This window comes from Brassica napus, chromosome A2, assembly GCF_020379485.1.
Source record: "Brassica napus cultivar Da-Ae chromosome A2, Da-Ae, whole genome shotgun sequence".
Taxonomy (NCBI): Eukaryota; Viridiplantae; Streptophyta; class Magnoliopsida; order Brassicales; family Brassicaceae; genus Brassica; species Brassica napus.
The window spans coordinates 28,743,001-28,765,469 of record NC_063435.1 but is presented as its reverse complement, the minus strand read 5'-3'; the positions used below and the strand labels follow the sequence as shown (position 1 = coordinate 28,765,469).

Here is a 22,469-nt window from a genome sequence, read left to right as displayed (position 1 = left end):
CCATTTGTTGAAAAAGTTGTTTCTTTTGAGCTGCGTTTATCCACTACAAGAAAACAGCGGTATTCTGACGGACGTTCCGACGGAAAATGAATTCCTCGGAATATACCGAGGCATTTCCGAGGCAATTCCGAGGAAACACAAAATTTTGCTTCCTCGGAATTCCGTCGGAATATTCCGACGGAATTCCGAGGAAAATTCATTTCGTCGGAATATTCCGACGGAATACCGAGGAAACTAGTATTCCTCGGAAAAAACCGATGAATTCCGAGGAAATATTATAGACGTTAGAGAGCCGTTGGAGAGCCGTTGGGGGGATTTTAAAAATTCCGAGGAAATTCCGACGAACTAGCCGTTTGCATCGGAATTCCGTCGGAATTTCCTCGGACCGTCGGCAGGATTTCAACTATAAATACAAGCACCCCTCTTCCTCTTCATTCACACCATATCTTCATCCTCCCTCTCACTTTCTTTACACACGAATTTGATTCATAAAAAACATGTCTTCTTCAAATTATTTTCGTTCTTGGATCGATCGACCTCATTTGGATCCGAACACGAGATTGCTTACGGAAGAATACCAACAAGGTATAACCGAATTCATGGGGTTAGTTCACCGACAACCGGAAGCAAAAACAGGTATGTTAAGATGTCCTTGCTCTAATTGTAAAAATAAAAAAGTTATTAAAGAATGGGATGTTTGGACTCATTTATATTTGAGTGGGTTTACACGAAGTTACAAAATTTGGTATCATCATGGAGAAACTGATTATGAACTTGGTAGTACTAGCGAACCTCAGCCAGCGGTTAGATTAGAAGATCCAATTAGAACGGATGTAGATTACGGTGTAGGTACTGAGCAGATGGTAAATGATCATTTTAGAGGGGAAGATTTACCCAATGCCGAAGCTAGGAGATTTTATGATATGTTGGATGCTGGAAAGCAACCATTGTACGAAGGTTGCAGAGATGGTCATTCAGCTTTATCATCTGCTACAAGATTGATGGGCATTAAGACGGATTATAATTTGGCTGAAGACTGTGTGGATGCGATTGCTGATTATGTAAAAGGTATTCTACCCGAAGATAATGTAGCTCCTGGCTCATACTACGAGGTTCAGAAACTCGTAGCTGGTCTTGGTTTATCGTATCAGGTAATAGATGTATGCAGAGACAACTGCATGATTTATTGGAGGGCGGATGAACAGCGGGTTTCATGCAAATTTTGTGGGAAGCCTCGTTATAAAGATACGAGTGGAAGAGTTCCAGTACCATATAAAAGGATGTGGTATTTGCCTTTGACGGAAAGGTTGCAGAGGCTGTATCTGTCTGAACGCACAGCGCAACCAATGAGATGGCATGCGGAGCACTCAACAGATGGTGAGATCAGACATCCTTCAGATGCAAAAGCGTGGAAGCATTTCCAATCAAAGTATCCCGACTTTGCGTATGAGAGAAGAAATGTCTACCTTGGATTATGTACTGATGGTTTCAGCCCGTTTGGCAAGAGTGGAAGACAGTATTCTCTATGGCCAGTCATTCTTACACCATACAACCTACCCCCAAACTTGTGCTTGCGACGAGAGTTTTTGTTTCTCTCGATTCTCGTTCCCGGACCAGAGCATCCTAAGAGATCACTTGATGTGTTTCTTCAGCCACTAATATATGAGTTGCAACAACTATGGACTCAAGGTGCTGAAACATACGATGTTTCGTATAAAGAAAACTTTCAAATGCGGGCAGTACTAATGTGGACAATAAGTGATTTTCCAGCATATGGTATGTTATCTGGATGGACAACGCATGGAAGGCTATCATGTCCATATTGTCAAGATAACACTGATGCTTTCCAACTAAAACACGGAAGGAAAACGTGTTGGTTTGACTGTCACAGGAGATTTCTACCACCAGATCATCCATATCGTAGAAGTAGGAATTTGTTTACGAAGAACAAGAGGGTGTTTGACAGTCCACCTCCGGAAATTCGTGGGAAAGATTTGAAGACACAACTTAGAGATTTTGGTGCAGAAAGGACGCCAGACGTCGGTGGACATGAGCATTTTCCGGTAGATGGTGTTGGAAACCTACATAACTGGCACAAAAAAAGTATTTTTTGGGATCTGCCATACTGGGAGGATCATCTACTAAGGCATAATTTAGATGTCATGCATATCGAGAAGAACTTTTTTGACAATCTCATGAACACGATCCTTAATGTTCAAGGTAAAACAAAGGATAATTTGAAGTCAAGACTGGATTTAGTCGATATATGTGCTCGTTCAGAACTTCATGTTGATGAGAGTGGTAGGGCTCCTTTTCCCATATACCGACTTGATGCAGCGGGAAAGGATGCGTTCTTTGATTGGATTTCAAACGATGTGGAATTTCCAGACGGTTACGCATCTAATTTGCGTAACTGTATCGACAGAAAGGAAGGAAAGTTTACTGGCTTGAAAAGCCATGATTGCCATGTAATGATGCAGCGTCTCCTTCCGTTTGCCTTCAAGGAACTATTACCACGAAATGTTCATGAAGCAATTGCAGGGATAAGTGGTTTCTTCCGCGATTTATGCACAAGATCAGTGACTCTTGAAGGTATTGAAAATTTGAAGACTAACATAGCTGTGATTCAGTGCAACCTTGAGAAGATATTTCCTCCCTCATTTTTTGATGTTATGGAGCATCTTGTTATTCACCTGGTAAGAGAATTGGAACTTGGTGGTCCTGTGCAGTATAGATGGATGTATCTGTATGAGCGGTATATGTTCCATTTGAAGAAGATGGTGAAAAATTTAAGTAGGGTGGAAGGGTCTATAGTCGCACAGATGATCAATGAAGAAACTTCAAACTTTGCCGAGTACTACTTTCCAGCAGAAGTTCAGACCAAAAACAGAAGACCTGCTCGGCATGATGATAGAGGCGAACGGGCAACATATCATTGGAAGGTTCCAGACATTTTCACAGACGTTGGACGACTTAGCGGAAAACCAAAGGACCGTCGACTTACTGATCAGGAGCGCAGTCATTTGCAAACATATTTACTCACCAACTGCGAAGATGTTCTTCAATATGAAAGGATTTTCATGGCAGAAAAGCGGTTAGAATATAGATACGCCACAGAGGACGAACTAGAAGAAATGAAGCAGAGAGAATTTGGTGGATGGATGTTTACTTATGTGAGTGATGGTTTGGCCAGAGGTGAAACATTTGACGATTGGATACGCGAGATGGTCGTTGGACCAAACTTTGTTGTGAAGTCATATCCGAGATTTTGTACTCGAGGATATGCATTCACAACTCAGAAGAGGAGACGTTCGAGTACGACTTACGATGCTGGTGTTTGTTCTGCATCAGGAGATGATGTATACTACGGACACATAAATGAGATTTTGGAAATCAAGTATTTGGGCATGGTTGGATTGCGCTGTACTGTTTTCTATTGTGACTGGCACGACAACACTCCAGATCGAGGTGTGAGAACAGATGCATTTGGTGTTACATCAGTAAATTCAAGACGGAAGCTGCAATATTATGATCCTTTCATTCTTGCTTCTCAGGCCGATCAGGTTTGTTATATCAAGTACCCCCGGGTAAGGAACAGAGATGATCCATGGGTTACTGTTACAAGACTCAACCCGAGAGGCCGAGTTCAGGGAAGTTCTGAGCTGGAAGACCCACTACAACCAAGCACATCCGGCAACTTAAGTGCAGCAGAAGATTTAGGTGGAGTTGGCCTTGTAGTCGATTTAACTGACTTCGGAGAAGAAGCCGCCGTTCACGTAGAGGATGAACCAGTGATTGGAGAGTTTCACCAAGATCCAGATTCAGATTCATCTGGTGATGACGACTCGGAAACAGACTAGCGTCGACCTTTTTTTTTTTTTTTTTAAGGAAAATTCCGAGGAAATTCCGAGGACAGATAGGTTTTCCTCGGAATTTCCTCGGAATAGATCTTCTCGATTGAAAACCCCAAGTTCCTCGGAATTCCCTCGGAAAATTCCGAGGAAATTCCGAGGAACTCTTTATGTTCGTCGGCATTTCCTCGGAAAATTCCGAGGAAATTCCGAGGAGATGGGGATTTGATTATAGATTCTTTTTCCTCGGAATCTCCTCGGTATATTCCGAGGAAATGCTGACGAACATAAGGATTTCCTCGGAATCTCCTCGGTATATTCCGAGGAAATTCCGAGGAACTGGGGGTTTTAAATCGAAAACAACGTTTTACGGATTGAATAACACGTATATAACCTTCATTAAGTGTCATAACCAGATTATGATGTTTGGAACTATGAACTTTGGTGTTTTATCCAATAACAAACACTTTTACGATTGCATGAACGAAAACCACACAACATAAGAGAAACACTTATACACTTTAATAAATGGTAAAGGGAATACTTACAATTATTTTTGAAATTGTGTTATTTCATGGTTTATGATCATCTATACAAAGAATCCTCAATGGTATGCATTATAATTGTATAAGAAATGAAATACGGCGAAAATAATCGATGTTTAAAACCCCAAACCCTGGTTCCTCAGAAATTCCTCGGAGATTACCGAGGGTATTCCGAGGAATCCTTGTTCGTCGGAATATTTTCATTTAACCGGGTAAACCAAGCCGCCAAATATTTCGGGAAAATTGAATCAAAGAATTCCGAGGAAATTCCGACGGAAATATTAAATATTTCCGAGGAAATTCCGACGGATAGTTTCCGTCGGACGCCTCATAATATTAGGGCGAGCCCGATCTTCTTCCCCATTTCTCTCTTTCTCTCCGCGCCGCTGAGCCTCTCCTCTCGCGATTTCCGGCGACTCCACCGTTCTCTCTCGCGTTTTTCCGGCGAATCTCCCCTAATCCTCCCCCATAATCATGTAAGAACCCTATCCCACTCTTTTAGGTTAGATTTGTATGGTTTTTAAGTAGATTTGATGATTTTGGAATGAGATTTATAGATTTTGTTAGGGTGAATGGTAGATTTGTGTAAAATCGAGTTTGATTATGTATTTCACTTGATTTGAATTTTTTTTTTAGAGTTTTTATTAATTTTGTGGTTATAAAAATCGAATTTGAAATTATATATATATATTGAAAACGTTTTTTGTATATAAAATCTATTTTTTGCATTTTAAATTCATTTATATATTTATTAAACATTTTTAAAATCTATAAAACTTTTTTTAAGATTAAAAATCATTTATATAATATTTAAAAACATTTTTTTTGTATTTTATATGTAAAATATAAATTTCTATATTTATTAAACATTTTTAATATTATGAAAACTATTTTTGTAATTATTTAACATTTTAAACATTTTTAAAACTATTTTTCGTAATTATTATGTTTTTGGGATTTATTTAAACTATTTTTAAAATTTTTAAACTATTTTTTATTTATTAAAACTTTTTTTATTTAAACTGTTTTTTTTAATTAAAATTATTAGAACTAATTTTTAAATATGTTTTTTTTTAATTTACAGGTCTAATGATGATCAGATCCGGCCTCGCCAGCGTCGTAGCCGGGGTGGTATGGGGAGCCAGTCTCGGGGTTCTTCCAGCCATGTTCAGGATTCCGTTTCGCCCCACAGCTCATACCATACATCTCCCTCTCCATTACTCGCTCCTGCTGCTCCCGCTCCCGCTGCTGCACCCGCTCCTGGTCCCGCTGCTGCACCCGGTCCTCTGGGAGTGATGAGGGTTGCGGAGTTGGTTCGACAGCCCGGTCGTGACCATCTTCCCTATCTCACTGAGTATCCACATGGACATGGTCAAACATGGTAATTTAAACTTTTATTTTTTAAACTATTTTTTATTTAAACTATTTTTTTATTAATAATTTTTTTTTATTAGGTTCAACCGATCCGGGAATGGGATCAGCGCATGGATCAACCGTATGATGTACTCGGCCCTCGACAGCGGACATCCGACTTTCACTCACTTCCCTGTCGAGAAGCAGCATCTGTGGTTTCAGCAGTTTGCGGTAAGTATTCTAATTTTTAAATTATATTTTTTATATTATTAAAACTATTTTTTGTAATTATTAAACTATTTTCTATATTTATTAGACATTTTAAATATTATTAAAACTTATTTTTGTAATTATTAAACTAATTTCTATATTTATTAGACATTTTAAATATTATTAAAACTTATTTTGGTAATTATTAAATTATTTTTTTAATTATTAAACTATTTTTTATTTATTAAAACGACGATTTTTGTAATTATTAAACTATTATATTTTTGTGTTTAAAAACTATTTTTAAACTATTTCAGCAAGAATTCAACTGGAATGCCGATGATACGCTCTCTATCTATCACCATTTTGTCCATAAAGTTATGGACAACTATGGGAAGCAGATGTACGAGTGGAAGAAGAAGTGGGAAGTAAACAAGGTAGTTTTTAATTTATTAACAATTTTTAATTTATTAAACTATTTTTAAAATTATTAAACTTTTTTTTTTAAATTAAAAGGTCCCAAAGTCGATGAACGACACGGTCTGGAAGGAGTTGTGTGCGCATTGGGATAAAGAAGAGACGAAAGAAACTTCTTCCACCAACTCCAACAACCGCAGGAGCGACCGTAAAGGAAAGGGCATCTACAAGCATAACTTGGGTGCTCAATCTATTGCCACTCTGGCGGATCGCATGGTAAGCTCAACCGCTTTTTCTTCAATTATTTAAGTTTCAGAATTTTATTTTTTTGCATTTTCAAATTTCTAATGTTTGTCTAATTTATTTTTTTTCAAGGCGGAAGAAAATGAAGGCCACCCAGTTGATGATCTCGCCCTTATGAAAAGGGCGTATACCAACAAGAAGACCGGCCAGATTGATGATGGTCTTGTGAGGGACGTGGTCGACCTGGTCCAAACTCAGGTGTATGACGAAGTGTCTCAGCTTCAAACCGATGATGACGATTCGACGGCCTCGACCAACTTGTCTCGGGTTCGAATCAACGAAATCGTTGAATCGGTAAGTTTTTTTTTTTTAAAGTTCAATTTAATTATTTCTTGATTTTTATTTTATCATCAATTTAAATTATCTAAACTTGGTTATTTATATTTCAGTCGGTTCCAAAGAAAAAGGGACGTTTGGTCGGTTTGGGTCGTCGCTCCCGGTCGGCTGCTCCTTCTTCTGCACCACATGCGTATGTTGATCCAGAAGTTCTTACGGCTCAGCTGAAGGACAAGGATGATCGGATATCTGCGTTGGAGACTCAGATGGCAGCTCAACAGGCGGGCTATGAGACCCAGAAGAGGCTGAACGAGCAGATGATGGAGATGATGAAGAGGATGTACCCGAACGAGACGTTCCCGAACATTCAAGACCCGTAGTTTTTTTTTTTTCCAAAAACTCTGAATGTTTTATTTAAATTTGAATATTATCTACTATGTTTTATTTTATGTTTTATTCAATTTTAATTTTAAATTTTAAAAATTTTAATTTTTAAAAATAAAATTAATTTTAAAAAAAAAATAAATTTTTAAAAAAAATAAATTTTTTCAAAATTCCGAGGGAATGGAGTTCCTCGGAAAATTCCGAGGAACTTTCTCCCCTCGGCAAATTCCGACGAACTTTAAGTTCCTCGGAATTTTCTGAGGGAAAAAGTTCCTCGGAATTTTCCGAGAAACTCCACTCCCTCGGAAATTTCCGAGGGAGAGGAGTTTCTCGGAAAAGTCCGAGGAACAAATGTTCCTCGGTATTTTCCGATAAACATTCCGAGGAATATTTCGTCGAAACTTCCGAGGATTGGGCCATCGGAATTCCCTCGGTATTTTCCGAGGAACCTTCCGACGAACTTCGTGTCCTCGGAGTATCCTCGGAATTTTGTTTCCTCGGAATTCCGTCGGAAAATTCCGACGGAATTCCGAGGAATTATGAATTTCCGAGGAGTTATTTCCGAGGACTTTTTTCGTCGGTATGTCCTCGGAATAGCGTTATTCCGACGACATACCGACGATTTTTTCCCTCAGTATCCCGATGTTTTCTTGTAGTGATCACTCCTTTGCATTCTGCATCCAGTAACACCTCGTTCATTATGGCCGCCGCATGGCCTCTAGGTTCATCTGATGCTCTTCTTAACATAAACACCTGCAACACAAAATCCACCCTTTACATCAACATCATCATTCATTACATGATACGCTTTTGTAGCCTTGAGATTTAGTCATATGATAGACGAGAGTGTGTGAGAATATGATGTACCTGCCCGTGGTGAGTTATCTCCAAGCTACCAGGTTGCTGAATAAACGGTTCTCCATCTATTTGAACAGGGAAAGGACTAGACACATGTATTCTTACTACGTTCCCCTGTGCTAACCTCCTAGCCTGCGAAAGACCGACCTGAAAGAGAGATTCACCCGTTTTACAAATTTTAGTTTTTTTAATCATTTAATATATAAATCTTTTAGCCTCCCACTGAATGAGGAATACTGCTAAAAGTTCATGCAGGTCGTAGACCTGTAGTTTCCCAAGGTGCCACGCGCCACGGACACATACGACCTCCAGAGTCTTGTCGTGCATAGACTGAATGCTAAAATTATCATCATCGTGTTCATAATCATTTTGCCAAAGATCTACTCCGCCCATGTAGCTTCCAATGTTAAGTACTATAAGACCCTCTGAATCCTGAAAGGAAAATAAATTAGAGACATCAGTTCCTAGACAACAATGGCAACGATGTTAACCTTTTGGTAAAATCCACTTCAGTCTCAATTACCAGAAAATCAAACGATGTTGTTCGCTATGGTTTTTTTTTACAAAGCAATTCTACGCTGCCCCATGCTCAAATTATACATGATATATGTTTAAGGAGTGCCCTAGATTTTGTCAAACTAAAACGAATTTTATTTTTGACCATCCAATCCCAAGTCAATAAGCGGATTGTTTTATGAATTTTCTTATTAAAATAAACTTAATAATTGATAATCAAATAGGAATATAATAATGTTGGGTTATTAAACCTTTTTCCAGCCGAAAAAAAGAAAAAATCAATTAATATTAAGGCCCAATAGGCCAGGTTTCTTTGTAAATCTGCTTTTTATCTACGCCCAAGGCAGTGATAAAAGGAAACCAATCTGCGTTAACAAATCTATTTTTGACCATCAAATTCAAGTTGATAGTTAGATCATGATTATTAGAGGCTTTTAGGATTTTTTGCAAACTAAAATAGATTCTTAGCTTTTTTAATTAAAAGTTAAGATACGGATTTTCGTATTCCGCTAAGAACCCCACCCTAAAAATTTTACCCTAAGAGCATGAGCATTGGTGAACCCCACTTAGGGGTTCACCAAAATTTTTTAATATTTTTTTGTGGGTCCATGAACAGTTATGAACCCGAATTTGTTGTTTTCTGCATTAGTGAACCTGAAGAAGGAGTTCATAGGAATAAAATAATAATATTTTTTAATTTTTAAAAAAAATTTAAGATTATTCAGAATACATGAATACAATATTAAAATATATTATAAAATTTATGAAAACATTTTATTCAACCTATGTTTTAGTTTTGGAGTTTAAGTTTTGGTTTTGAGATATGTTTTAATATTTTGGTATGTGTTTTCAGATGTAGAAAAGGTATGTTAGAGTTTTGGAGTTTATGTTGTTTCTTAACTTAAATTCAATTCATAGAAACATTTTGTTCGATGATCAGTCTACGCATTCAACAAAGCAATTAAGTTCGAGAATGTTTAACTTAGGATAAAAGTTCACATAGAAAAACCATTCAAGTTTTACAAACCGAAATACATAAGTTGATAAGTTGCTAATGAAACAAAAAGAAACAAGTTCAGATGATAGAGAGGAAAGACCGCAAAAGAGCCATCTAATTTCGTGAGGTAGAAGCAATGCTACCTGTAGAAGAAGAGAACACAAGTTAACGCAGAAGCAAAGTAGTAACATTGAAGTTATAGACAACACAAACAAGTCAAATGAGAAGACTTACCATCGATTCTGCTGAAGTGCTTGATCAGTAGTTCAGTACACTCCTTCCTTTCCGGACATACACACAGTAATGGAGTTGTCGTCCCGTCTCCAACCACGTTGAACACAAACAAATCTCCGATGGTGCATCTGTTATCACGACAGAACTTTCTCCACCCTCTGTTGATGTAATATGCGCCGTCTGATTCGCTAAATCCGAAGCGCGCAGTCCATGACTTTCCCTCCTTGTTGACAAGTTTGACCTCTTTGCATTGTTGGTTCAAAGCACCACACCTCATAGCTTCCACAGGAAGAAACTACAAACACATACATAACATCAGCCAAGAAGCAGTACTAGAAACAAATAAATAACTAAATTTTACTCACCATTTTGTCGTCCTTTTGATTTGTAGCAGTAACCTCAGCCAAGAAGCAGTAGTCGTATGAGAAAGTAGGAGCATCATCCGCGTCGGCTTCTTCCTTAACGATGTGAGGATGTGTATACTGAATGTCACAACAGCTAGGACCAAAAGGTGTCACATGAAAGACCATGTCTCCTTCGTGTTTGAAGATGACAATGTCACCGATTCGAAGATCATGTGCTTCGGTGAACTCTTTCCAACCTTTGGTGAGTGTCCTGCCTTCTCGGATCACCTCCCAAATTTGATCCGAAGCGTCCGATCTTAGCTTCCATGGTTTATTGATCTCAGCCCCTTGTATGTGTTTTGAGTAGAAGTCAAGTGGTATTGCCACGCCACTGTGAAAACCAGGAAGAAGAGGCTTGAAGAAATGAGGTTCTCGGGGAGTTTCCATCTGCAACAATCGAGTTCCAATTACATGTAAGAAACAAAGAAGATGAGAAAGACATGTTCCAATCGTATGGCCAAGGTAACAACGACTCTATTCCGACTAGAAATCTAACCAAGAACCAACGAGTTTACGCTTTGGTCATTACTACGAGCCACTACTTAGTTACTAACTGAAGTGAATATAACCTCTAAACCCCTCTATCGATTTGAAATTTCACAGAAACTAACCCTAATGAAACGAGCATGCCGATTTACATCAATTAATCGAAAACCCTCTATCGATTTTGAAACCCTCAAACAAAAAATCCCCAAATCGATTTAAAACCGAAACACAAAAAGATGGAGAGGAGGTGGAGAATTCTACCGTTCAACTCAATACTCACCTAAGAGGTGGAGAAGAGAAACCAGAGTGGATTTGCTGGAGAATACCGCCGGAGATGGAGGTCGCACAGAGAATCGCCTCAGAGAGAAAAAAACCCTAGCTTTTACGGAGATGAGAGAAATGAATCAAGACGCCGAGACCCTTCTTTCTCTCTCGCCAACGCGGAAAGGAGAAGCCACTGAGAGGAGGACACGTGGCGTGAACCCGCCCCTTACGAGTTCACCCGTAAGGCCCGGTTCGGCGAAACAAACCCTTTTTTTATGTGTTTTTAATCAATTGGGCCTATGAACTCGAGCCCGTGAACCCCGCATGATACCTCAATGCGCATGGTCTAATAACCCTTCTATAATCATGCTCTTAATCACTTGCGTATTTTTAATACTGAAATAAAATTAATTAACCTTTATCCATCCGAAAAAAAAAGGAAAAATCAACTAAGACTAAGGCCCAATGGGCTTAGTTTACTTTTTCAAAAAGGAATATAGCGAAGCCGTGTGAAACCCTAGATTTCCTATAAAAGCAGAAGTCTTTGGTAAACCTTGACCTCTGTTTCCATAATCGATCATCTGCCCTCTTGGTGATTCGTTCTTTCCTATCTTCCTCAACTTCAAGAAAAGCAAACATGGAGCACGATCCAGAGCGAGAGTACTCTTTTCTCACTAGGGATGATCTCAAAGAGAAGATGAACAAACAGATCGATGATCTCTCCGAGATCTTCCTGCTCTCAAAACCCGCTGCGACCGTACTCCTCATGAACTTCCACTGGGACTCGCAACGAGTTTCCGAGCGTCTGAGCGAAGACAAGGAGAAACTCTTGATGCGATCGGGTTTGATGAGTTCGAACTATGGTGATAGCTTCTTCTCCGTGGAGAAAAACCTAGCTATGCTGACGTTGGAGGCTAAAGACATGCACAGCGAGTACGTTCTCAGATCTTTCCTCGAGGAAAACAAGGGTTTGACGATCAAACAGTGTCCTGCACCGGGTTGCGGTTACTTCATCGAGTTTCACCGAGACATTGGTTTTGAAGAGTATGGTCTAAACGTTGTGTGTCTATGTGGTCATACCTTTTGCGGGAGGTGTAGACTTGAGTCGCACGGACCTGTGACGTGCAACAACGCTTCTGATTGGTTGAGAGACTTGGGGAAGTTATCAGAGTCGCTGAGTGTTTCTTGGATCGAAAGTAACACGAAGCCTTGCCCTCACTGCCAGTTTCCTTTGGAGGTTGGTTCTCGTTCGAGGCTGTTCCGGTTTGTGGAATGTCTCTACTGCAGGTTGGTGAAATAAACTGATCTTCGATTGTCATGTTTCTCTAATTAAGTGTTAATGATGTTTAAGAAAATCATTAAGCTTTAATTAGATTAGTGCCTAGGCTGCGCTTAAACTGCAGTTTGGTAAAGAAAAACAGATCTTAGTAATTAAATGTTAACAATGTTCAAGAAATCATTAGGGGTAAAAAAAATATAGTTCTAAGATTGTCATGTTTCTTTTATTAAATGTTAAACAATTGTTAAGACTTTAATTAGATTAGTGCCTAAGCAGCTCTTAAACTGCAGGTTGGTTAAAAAAAAGATCTTATTAGATTGTCATGTTTCTGTTATTAATTGTAAAACAATGTTCGAGAAATCGTTAGGCTTTAATTAATTTTTTTTATAGGGGATTACTGCTTAGACGCCGCTTAAACTGATTTTTTTTTAAATAAATATTTGAGAAACGTTTTGTTGCCATGACCGATATTTAGTGTTGATTAATCATAAACTAACCTGTGAGTTTACTCTCTTGTTTTGTAGTGGTCGTTTCTGTAGCGAGTGTATGCAGACAGTGGAGTCCCACAACACGGCAGACGGATACTATGGAGCCTGTGTTGCACCGTTGCTACCACAACTCGTGAACGAACCAGAAGTGGTTGTTTCATGTGTGGATCGATGGGAGGCGAGCGATGTCGCAATGGTGGAAGCTAAGTCGGAGCTAGAATCTTTCGACGAATCCCACTTCACGAGCCAAGAGTACATACGGAACATGAGAGAAGGCTTGATGCTGATTGTTCAATGCAGACAGTTCCTCAAGTGGAGCTGCGTGTACGACCACGTCCACACCGAGTACCAAGCCTCTAAGAGGGAGTACTTGCGGTTCTTGCAAGATTTTGCGAGCACGCTCGTGCAGAGTTACTCGGAGACGCTGAAGGAAGAGACCGTGAAGGACTTTTCTGCGACTACTCATGAAGAGACTATTTGCCCCAAGTGGAAGTTAGCCAACGCGACGAGTAGTATTGGTAACTTCTTTTTTCACTTCAGTAAGACTTTGCAAGATGGGATAGATGACGTGAAGGTGAAGTCTTATGACAACTTTGCTGGTCCTTACTGGCTTTGTGATCGTTGTACCTCTGGGAATACGTGGCTTGATATGAGGTGTAAGATGTGCTGTGGTAGTGCAACTCCTGTGGAGAAGAAGCTGAGAGATTTGTCTCTTAACTAGGTTTCTTTAAAAGGAAAATAAAATGATTTAGGAGGCATGGTTTTTTTTGCTTTTTTTTTAATCTCTTTTACCATGTTTTGAAACTTTACATCACCTTATGTTTAATAAATAATTGTTTTCCATCAATGCAAGAATAGAAACAGAGCAAACTGTATTGCACTGTCTGCATAACCAACCAAATAGTAATTTCTTATGTACAGAGAGGCAGCTAATTAGATGTTATGGTATCATATGATCTATTACAAAAACAAAGGTTGTGTGTTTCGTTGGTAAATCTCACCTGTTTCATTCAATACAACTAGTAGTAAGTCCAGAATACTTTCTAAGCTGTAATGCAAGTTCTGTTTTATCTTCTGGTGAGCAATAACCAATTCATACTATGTATATGTTATGGTATGTCATATGATCTATTACACAAAGCATGCTTGTGTGTTTCTTTGTTTTTTTCACATCCAGATCAAGTACACTTTCTAAGTATCTTATTCCATATTGCTGAGGATAATCTGTTAGATCCCTGATCAATCGTACTGGAATCAAACCGGTCTATTAACTCCAAACCGGCTTTTAAAAAGTGTAACTAAGTTGGAAATTTACGAAATTGCCCCTGTCTGTTAATAAAACTACAGTGGCAGCGTTCAGACATTTCTCTCTTCTCAGATTAGAACTTTCGCCATCTTCGATCCTCTCCCTTCATCGGTGTTTCATCCATCTCTAGAGTCGGTTCGAAGGACCTCTATCTCTCTGCAAAAGAGGTAAGTTTCGGGTAGATTGTAGATACACTTCTGATACACACATATCGCAGATAAGGTGTTCGACAAAATGTCTGAATGATATTTTCCCTAAGTCATTTAATTACTCTTTTAGGACATTGTAACGATTTTCCGACAAGATGCACGCGTTTCTCAAGGACATAGTCCCCGCAGCGCAGAACAACATAAACACGCGTTTCATCATCCTCGACAAAGCACGATCAATATCATCACCCCCGGCCGCGAGCGGGCAGAGCTGCATCGCGTTAGCTGCGGACGAAACGGCGGCGGTTCACATACAGCTGTGGGGAGACGAGTGCGACGCCTTCGAGGCGGGGGATATCGTGAATCTCACAAACGGGATATTCTCTTACGTGCGGAACGGTGGGTTACTTCTCAGAGCTGGAAAACGCGGGAAGATGGAGAAGGTGGGTGAGTTCGCGGTTGCGTTTGTCGAAACGCCAAACGTTAGCGAGATCCAGTGGAGTCCTGATCCGGAGTATCCTAAACGTTATATTCAGAACGGCGTCGTCTCGGCTTATTCCCGTATTTTCCCTCCTTTGCCTTGAATAAAAAAAGATTTGTATAAACACTTTAAACAAGACATACGAATGATAAATCAAATATTTGTACATGTTTAAAGATGAATCAATGGTTATTTTACGAGTAATTAATTTCCTGTTTTTATAAAGTTGCATGCAAACAAATATTTGATTAAAAATTGCATGTGTATTTACATCTATTCTATCAAAAGGGAAACAGTCTTGAAAAATCTACTTATAAAAGGTTGTTGGACTTATTTGTTAGAAATTTAACATGTCTTCTTTTATATAGTATCAATAATATTAACAGAGAATAAGACATTCATTAATAGCAGAATATTCTTTTAATTTTTGGGATTTAACTACATTTAAGCTAACAATAAAATCGACCAAATTAATTATATTTTACCCCACAATAATAGGTTAGTATGATATTTTACCAAATACAAGAGCGGTTATTTAATATTTATTCATTTCGAATATTGAATCACATCACATAGAATAAATATTTATTCTAAACGTGGACTAAGTAAACATACTAAAAATGCACTAAGATTTTTATACTAATTAACAACTTATCTATGTTTTTTCTGTAATTCAAAATCATTCAGAACGAAAAAAAATAAAAGGTTATAGATTAACAAACAAAATGACATCTAATTATTTTTTAAAAACCTATGTATCAATATTCAAAATAAATCATTCAAATATTATGCATATATTCAAAATAACAAAAAAAATTCTAATATAAACTAAAATACTATACTGTAAACCATATATCATATACATATTTTAATATCATTTATTTTAATTTTCATCCATCATAAATATTTTTTTGAATATTCCGTAAAACCAAATAAAAACTTTACCTAAAAATTAACATAATAAATTATTAAAGAAAAAATATTATAAAATTAACTTTTAAACCTAAAAAATTTACCTAAAAATTAATATTTTTTTTGAATATTCCGTAAAACCAAATTAAAATTTTACCTAAAAATTAACATAGTAAATAATTAAAGAACAAATATTATAAAATTAACTTTTAAACCTAAAATGAAAACATAAACTTGTACTAAGTTATTTATAACAAAAATAAACTAATACTGTTATATCAATAATTTTTTTTTCTGTTAACATTTTTTCGAATGATATAATAAAATTTTATTCAATTTTAGCTTTCTAAATATATGAAAAATTTAATCAAAAAGTTTTATCATGTTTTTTTGAGTTTATATGAGATCAATCGGTATCGTATTACAGGTTAATAGCAAATTTTTAGATTGTTATTAGATTTATCATATTTTTTATAAATGTGAACTGGATTATATTCTGGGTCGTCGAGTTGCGACCATGAGTCGGGATTGGATATAAAAATGGTGTTTCAAACTCAAACATTATGATACAACAACTTAAAAATTATTTATTTAATAAGAATTAAATTCAAGAAAATTTTGTCAAAAGGATAAAAAAAAAATACCCGCGCTTTCGAAGTACGGGTCAAAATCTAGTAAGTTTTAAAATTGAGTTCCAACGGCATGCAAACAAATATTTGACTTCTATAGGTTTATACACTTGTCTTTTCTGGATATAGACCACACAAGACTATTCTTTATGCTCTCATCATGCATGAATTTGATTGATACATATGTAAGGAAACTCATTTCTTTGTTTACTACAGTTTTTTTCTTATATAATATTCCATGTCAAAAATTATCTTGATTTTGATGTTCTTATAAAAATTGAAAAGCCATCTTTTCAAGGAAACAATACTTTCTTAATTATCCTTCAGTCTCTTTTGGAATTATCAAAGGAACAACTTGTTGTCTTTATAATCTCACTTATTCTCATTAAAATTCTCCTTAAAATAGATTGATAAAAAATAGCTTAATCAGATCATAACGTTTCATAGTTCCAAGAAGCTTAGGCTGGCCTTTGTACTTATGTTTACATTTTTCCTAACAAAAACGATTCACTTAAAGAAGCATTTGGTCGGGAAGTCCAAAAGTTATACATAACGACCTTACATAGATGAAACCTAAGGTGTACTCAAAGAAGCAACGACTTCTTAGAAATTTTCAACATGAAGACACATATAAGCAACCTGATATTGTTACATGGAGCTAACATAAGATACTTGGTCTTTGTCTTGATGTTGCTTCACATGCGTTTCGGGGGAACGTATTGTACACGCTCTTCTTGGCATACGTGCTGCGGCAAAACCACAAAGATAACAATGTTAGAGAAAGTGTTAAACTCAGAAACTGTGTTTTTTTTTTTGCTCTGGAAGCGAAAGTAAGGTGTGTTGTTGTTATAAGTTGAAGAGTCCTATTTCAAACAATGAAGTGATAAATATATATAAGTATACCTGCATTTCCTCAGTGAGTGGCTCTGAGACAGCAAGAGTGTAGCAACCAGGAGCAAACTTCCCTGTCAAATTCAGCAAATAGCACACAATTAGAGCTAATCACTACACAGACATATAAGTACAAGATTAGCCAAAGTATCTTGAAAATCTTTTCACATCAAAAGCCACATTCCAAAATGTAATGTTAGATTTAGGCTCTTGAGCCACATTATTCTAGAAAAAGAGAATCACATAACTCTTGAATGTAAAAGTTATCTCTCACCATCTATTATATAATCTATCAGAGGATAACGATGGAAAGAAAGAAACGAGATTGTTTGCTGAGAGAGACAATCAACATACCGATTCTTAACCACCTAGCCGCCCAGCTTCTACTTGGATCCATCACAGAGATTATTCTGCAAATAAAAAAAAAATCTTTAACATGAGCAGCAATAGATAAACACATCAACTTACAAAAATACAGGCATAGTACATAACCCACTAGCTCCCTCACTTCATTTTCTTACAACAGCTCTAAAAGCAGTAACCTTTGGGAGATTCACATCTCACTAATCCAACAAAGAATGCAAAAGTTCACTGAAAGCTTGAACACCAAGAAGCCTACCTTCATACATTCATAAAGGAATTGACTTTCATACTAAGCAACGTCATCACTCCAAAGTTCAGAACTTTCCAATACTAAAAATTAAAAATCAAAACTTTTGAAACCCTAGAAAAATTAAAAATAAAGGGGGTTTGGGATGTGAGGGCATTACCCATTGAAATTAGGAGTCGTGACCTCGACGATACGCTCGTGATCCTCTTCCATCTTGAAGAAAGGACAGTTCTCGCACCCTGCGTCCCTAAACTGTTTAACAACAAACAAAGCTTCAAGAAGAGAGAGAGAGAGAGATCAAATACAGACACCCTAATAAAGAAAGAGTGAAAGAGAGAGACCTGGTCATAGGTCTTGACGAGACGGCAGCGAAGACAAGCCCTTAGCTCATGGCCGAAGCTGGTCGGAATCTGTGCCGGTGCGCTTCCCATTACTTTCTTTCTTTCTTTCTCAATCAGACAAATCACCTTTCCTCCTCTTCCAATTCCAAATTCTAACTCTCTTGTTAGGAAGACGACGAGCCGCGTGTTGGGCTTTATTTAAGGCCATTTTAACATTAATTGGGCCGTAAATGGGCTTTGTGTAGAGCAAGTATTAGTTTTAAAATATCTGTTTTCGAAGACAAAGCAGTTACACAGCCGCCAAAAAGAAATAAAAATCTCATCAACGTCTTCCTCTGTTAAGTAGAACCATTCTAAGTTAACTTTTTTTAAAAGAAGACAAATGTCGGCTTCTCTCTTTCTAGAGAGAGAGAGTTTCTCTCGATTTCTCTTCTTCTTATCAAAATCAATCTTTCAGAAGGGGAGTTCTCGCCGACTTGTTTCCATCACCGGATTATTCCGGTTAAGTCTCCCGAAGGTTCGGGCTTTTGACTCCGGGAAGGGATGGTTCTCACAATACTTCTTCGCCGGCTTTTGTCTCCGGGAAGAGATGATTCCGTCACATCGTCTTCGCCGACTATCACCAGGGTTCTCCTGGTTCCGTTTGATCATCGTTTCTTGTGGTTCTCTGTTCGATCGATTCTCCTCTTCAACCTCCGATTGATTGTTCCTTGCCTTTGTTAAAGGTTGAGTCATCTTCGGGCTTATCTTTATCATAAAAGATGTTCGGTTTGCATGTAGGAATCTCGGAGGTTTTGACAGGATTGATGTCGATTGCAATTTTCAGAAACGATGTTCCGTCAGATTAGGCTGTAGGCTGAACTAGGTTGAGAACTGTTCGATTTCGATCGGTTTTCCTTGGTTTCGGCTTCGTCGGCGGCAGGGCTCTGCCGTATCACCTCTCTGGCTTCCGGGGGATGAAGTGGCTCTTCGCCTTGACGCGTGTTTCATTGATTGCCGGGCAATCGTCCACGTGGTGGGTGACAAGTCAAGATTTCTTCCTCAACGGTTTACCTCTTTTGAGCTTGCGGCTCAAAGAACTTATGTTAATGTTGGCCCGTTTGTTTAAGCCTTTAGTTTTTTCTTTCCAGTTCTGGACTTTGTCCCATTTTGGGCTCTGATCCTTCGATAAAACTTAGATGTCAAAAAAAAAAAAAAGTAGAACCATTCTCCTCTGTTTTTTTTCTCTCGTTCTACTGCACATTTTGGGTTTCTCCTATTCTCTCTGATCTTTGCGTTTCTGTTTTCTATCTCTCTACTCCACGATCAGTCTCTTGCTGCGTTTTGCTTCTTCTTCTCCTTCCGTAAGATCAGTCGCTCCTCTGTTTCTTGTACTGTTTCGCATCTTCTTTTCGTTATTGTAGCTGATTCTTCTTCCGATTCGGTCTCGTTTGCCTTCTTGTTTTGATAGTTTCGCGCTATAATGAGTTTCCTTTGCGATTGCTGTTACTTCCGATTACTCTGAATTTTCAGATGTTTAGCTTCGATATTAGCCATTGAGTTTTGTTGATTTCTTGGTTTCCTCGGAGACTAGTTTGTTCTTGATCGAACACGTCAAGGGTTCTACTGATTCTCGTTTGATTAATCATTTACTTGTGTAAAGTTTAGATCTTTTTCATCTCAACGCTACTTCGCTATCACCATTCTCGAGTGTACAATAGATGCTCTGTTTCAGTGTGATCTTTACTATGCTCTGTTTCAGTGTACAAGAGATGCTCTGTTTCAGATCATTTGAAAACGCTGCTGGTCTCTCTTTATGTATACCGTACGCTAGATTGCTTCACGAAAGCTCAAGATTTTGATTCTATGGGCTGTCTCTGCAGGATGGATGCTACGGATGATACTTTAGGCCCCAAAAGTCTCGTCAAAACGTCTGAGTTCATCAGGCTAATCATCGACGCACTTACCTCTCTCGGATTCAACGCCATCGCTACCGAGTTAGAGAAACAATCTCGCATTCCTCTTCACAGTCAAGCAGCCAAGCAGTTTCTTGAGCTAGTAAAGAACCAATAATGGGACAAAAGCATTGATGCACTAAAGCCTCTTGAACTAGCTGATGAAAACACTGTGATACTACTCCTACTAGAGCAAAAGTACCTTGACTCTCTCAAGAACGAACAAGTCCCTGAAGCTCTCAACACCATAAGGGAAGAGATACAACCTCTTGGTCTTGACCTACGTCTCCTTCACAAGCTCGCTTCCAAGATTCTCAAGCCAGATCCTGTTGGTGAAGAAGAAACTGCAAGAGCTGCTTCCTCTTGGAGTTGTAGTCCCGGAGAGAAGGCTGGAGTATCTTTTAGACGATGACCTTGATACTCAGCGGGGGAGTGTGACTTCCATATGTTCCAGACAGTGATTTGTCCTTATTCTCTTATCATTACTGTGATAAAAGAAAAATCCCTTCAGAGACTCTCCAGGTAATGAATAATGACTTTATGTTTGACTCTATATAACCTTTGATGATTAGGAGACACTAAGTTTGTATATGTTAAATGGTTCAGGTGTTGAGTGAACATACAGATGAAGTCTGGTTCTTGACATTCTCACATGATGGCAAATGCTTGGCTTCTTCTTCTAAGGATAAAACAGCTATTCTCTGGGAGGTATGTAGCTATCAAATAATTTGATAATTTGTATATAACTATAACTAGAATGATTATTACTAAAATAACAAGGAAAATTATTCAAGCATTTCTCAATTTATCAAATAAATGTTACTTCAAATAACAAGGAAAATTATTCAATTTATAATATTTATTCCATAGAAACATATGATTCCAATACAAAGTCTTACCTAGTTATAGTTACATACAAATTATACGATGTTGACTTATAATTATTCTAGTTATAGTTATATTAAATTATCAAATTATTAATATTTTTTTCAGAAGGATGCAGATCGGAAATTATTAATATGATATAATCAAATTACTAGTTATAGTATATACAAATTATCAAATTATTAATACTGTATAGTTATAGTTACATACAAATTAAACTTATGTTTTTCTTTAACAAAAAAAACACACACAAATTACCAAATACAAATTATTAATATCTGCTGATATATTCACTTAAATATGTTTTTGTCCAGATGGATGCAGATGGGAAGTTTACTCAGAAGCATAAACTTGTGGGCCACGAGAAGCCAGTAGTAGCAGTCTTATGGAGTCATGATGATCAACAAGTCATTACATGTGGAGAAAACGAAGTCATCAAGCGCTGGGACGTTGGTTCAGGACAATGTGTTCAAACCTAAAAAAAAAAATAAATAAAAATAAAAATGTGTTCAAACCTATGGAAGAGTTGATGTTGGTTCCGTTTCTTGCGGATGGCTGCATGACGGTTCAGGTAGAGAAACCAGAGCTGAGAGAGTGATTCAGCTACATGAGAAGGAGATGATTACTTCTTTCTCGCTTTCTAGAGACAACAAGTATCTTCTTATCGACCTCGTTACACAGGAGATCCAACTCTGGGTTATAGGAGGTGATGAACCGTTCTATCTTTCGGAATACGATGGACACAAGCGTACTCGGTTTATTATCAGGTCTTGCTTTGGTGGGTATGATGAAGATTTCGTCGCTAGTGGGAGTGAGGATTCTCAGGTATGTTAGGATCTTTCTTGACTCTCAAGAAACATAATAGGTCTTTCTTGACTCTCAAAAATATAAGGTCTTCCTTGACTCTCAAGAGAACATTTGTGATGGTGTGTCTCTGTTTAGGTATACATATGGCACGTAGCAAAAGGGTTGAGACCTTGTCGTGTGTTGCGTGGACATTCAGGAGCTGTGAACTGTGTGAGTTGGAACCCAACTGATATTCATATGCTGGCTTCAGGGAGTGATGATAGAACCATCCGGATTTGGGGACTTGCCAAGAAGTAGAAGTGGTGATTCAATGGTTACTTTACTGCAAATTTGATTCATGTACATATGATAATATTCTTGTTCACATTTCTTCAATCTATTAATGTTGTTTTTGCTTCTTTTTGAGTACAATAGAGGGTTAAGAACTAAAATTTGAATACTAATAGTGACTTGACTGCAACACTTGATTCATGTACATACGATAATACACCTTTTATGTTGGTTACTTGTTCACATTTCTTCAACATATTGGTGTTTTTACTTCATTTTTGAATACACTAGAGAGATAAGAACTAAAGTTTGAATATTAATAGTGGGAAAAAAATAGCAAAAAATGCATTTTTGGGATATTTTTTTTTTTGCTCTAATGTTGATGATTC

General features: G+C 37.7%; 4 protein-coding genes and 1 pseudogene across 5 annotated transcripts; 3 read left to right on the top strand and 2 right to left on the bottom strand.

Moving 5' to 3' along the window:
- Positions 1-9,719: 9,719 nt before the first annotated feature.
- Positions 9,720-11,411, bottom strand: LOC106443149 (B3 domain-containing protein REM9-like). Of its 2 annotated transcripts, XM_048759046.1 has the most exons (4): positions 11,115-11,408; positions 10,310-10,735; positions 9,945-10,239; positions 9,720-9,853 (listed from the first exon to the last, which is right to left on the bottom strand). In XM_048759046.1, exons 2-4 carry the CDS (start codon positions 10,733-10,735, stop codon positions 9,825-9,827), a joined length of 750 nt encoding a protein of 249 aa, XP_048615003.1. In that variant the 5' UTR covers positions 11,115-11,408; the 3' UTR covers positions 9,720-9,824. The 2 variants fall into 2 exon arrangements, with proteins under 2 accessions (XP_048615003.1, XP_048615000.1); XM_048759043.1 differs by lacking the exon at positions 9,720-9,853 and having other exon boundaries at positions 9,864-10,239; positions 11,115-11,411.
- A 236-nt stretch (positions 11,412-11,647) lies between these two features.
- Positions 11,648-13,783, top strand: LOC106382910 (probable E3 ubiquitin-protein ligase ARI15). The gene is made up of 2 exons (XM_048759844.1): positions 11,648-12,385; positions 12,902-13,783. The coding sequence occupies exons 1-2, from the start codon at positions 11,736-11,738 to the stop codon at positions 13,584-13,586; spliced, it is 1,335 nt and encodes a 444-aa protein (XP_048615801.1). The 5' UTR covers positions 11,648-11,735; the 3' UTR covers positions 13,587-13,783.
- A 144-nt stretch (positions 13,784-13,927) lies between these two features.
- Positions 13,928-15,005, top strand: LOC106380195 (SOSS complex subunit B homolog). Its single transcript, XM_013820002.3, has 2 exons — positions 13,928-14,338; positions 14,451-15,005. The coding sequence occupies exon 2, from the start codon at positions 14,476-14,478 to the stop codon at positions 14,902-14,904; it is 429 nt and encodes a 142-aa protein (XP_013675456.2). The 5' UTR covers positions 13,928-14,338; positions 14,451-14,475; the 3' UTR covers positions 14,905-15,005.
- Positions 15,006-16,745: 1,740 nt separating this feature from the next.
- Positions 16,746-18,339, bottom strand: LOC106405164 (transcription elongation factor SPT4 homolog 2). The gene is made up of 5 exons (XM_013845757.3): positions 18,185-18,339; positions 18,004-18,095; positions 17,588-17,643; positions 17,246-17,307; positions 16,746-17,088 (listed from the first exon to the last, which is right to left on the bottom strand). The coding sequence occupies exons 1-5, from the start codon at positions 18,272-18,274 to the stop codon at positions 17,038-17,040; spliced, it is 351 nt and encodes a 116-aa protein (XP_013701211.1). The 5' UTR covers positions 18,275-18,339; the 3' UTR covers positions 16,746-17,037.
- A 235-nt stretch (positions 18,340-18,574) lies between these two features.
- Positions 18,575-22,305, top strand: LOC106415465 (annotated as a pseudogene).
- Positions 22,306-22,469: the final 164 nt, after the last annotated feature.

Coding starts and splice junctions, on each gene's coding strand:
- LOC106443149 (XM_048759043.1), bottom strand. CDS start 10,735: ATGGAAACTCCCCGAGAACCTCATTTCTTCAAGCCTCTTCTTCCTGGT. Junction 10,240..10,309: donor ATCAAAAGGACGACAAAATG/GTGAGTAAAATT, acceptor ATGTGTTTGTAG/TTTCTTCCTGTGGAAGCTAT.
- LOC106382910 (XM_048759844.1), top strand. CDS start 11,736: ATGGAGCACGATCCAGAGCGAGAGTACTCTTTTCTCACTAGGGATGAT. Junction 12,386..12,901: donor GTGGAATGTCTCTACTGCAG/GTTGGTGAAATA, acceptor CTTGTTTTGTAG/TGGTCGTTTCTGTAGCGAGT.
- LOC106380195 (XM_013820002.3), top strand. CDS start 14,476: ATGCACGCGTTTCTCAAGGACATAGTCCCCGCAGCGCAGAACAACATA.
- LOC106405164 (XM_013845757.3), bottom strand. CDS start 18,274: ATGGGAAGCGCACCGGCACAGATTCCGACCAGCTTCGGCCATGAGCTA. Junction 18,096..18,184: donor TCGTCAAGACCTATGACCAG/GTCTCTCTCTTT, acceptor GTTGTTAAACAG/TTTAGGGACGCAGGGTGCGA. Junction 17,308..17,587: donor GGCTAGGTGGTTAAGAATCG/GTATGTTGATTG, acceptor TGAATTTGACAG/GGAAGTTTGCTCCTGGTTGC.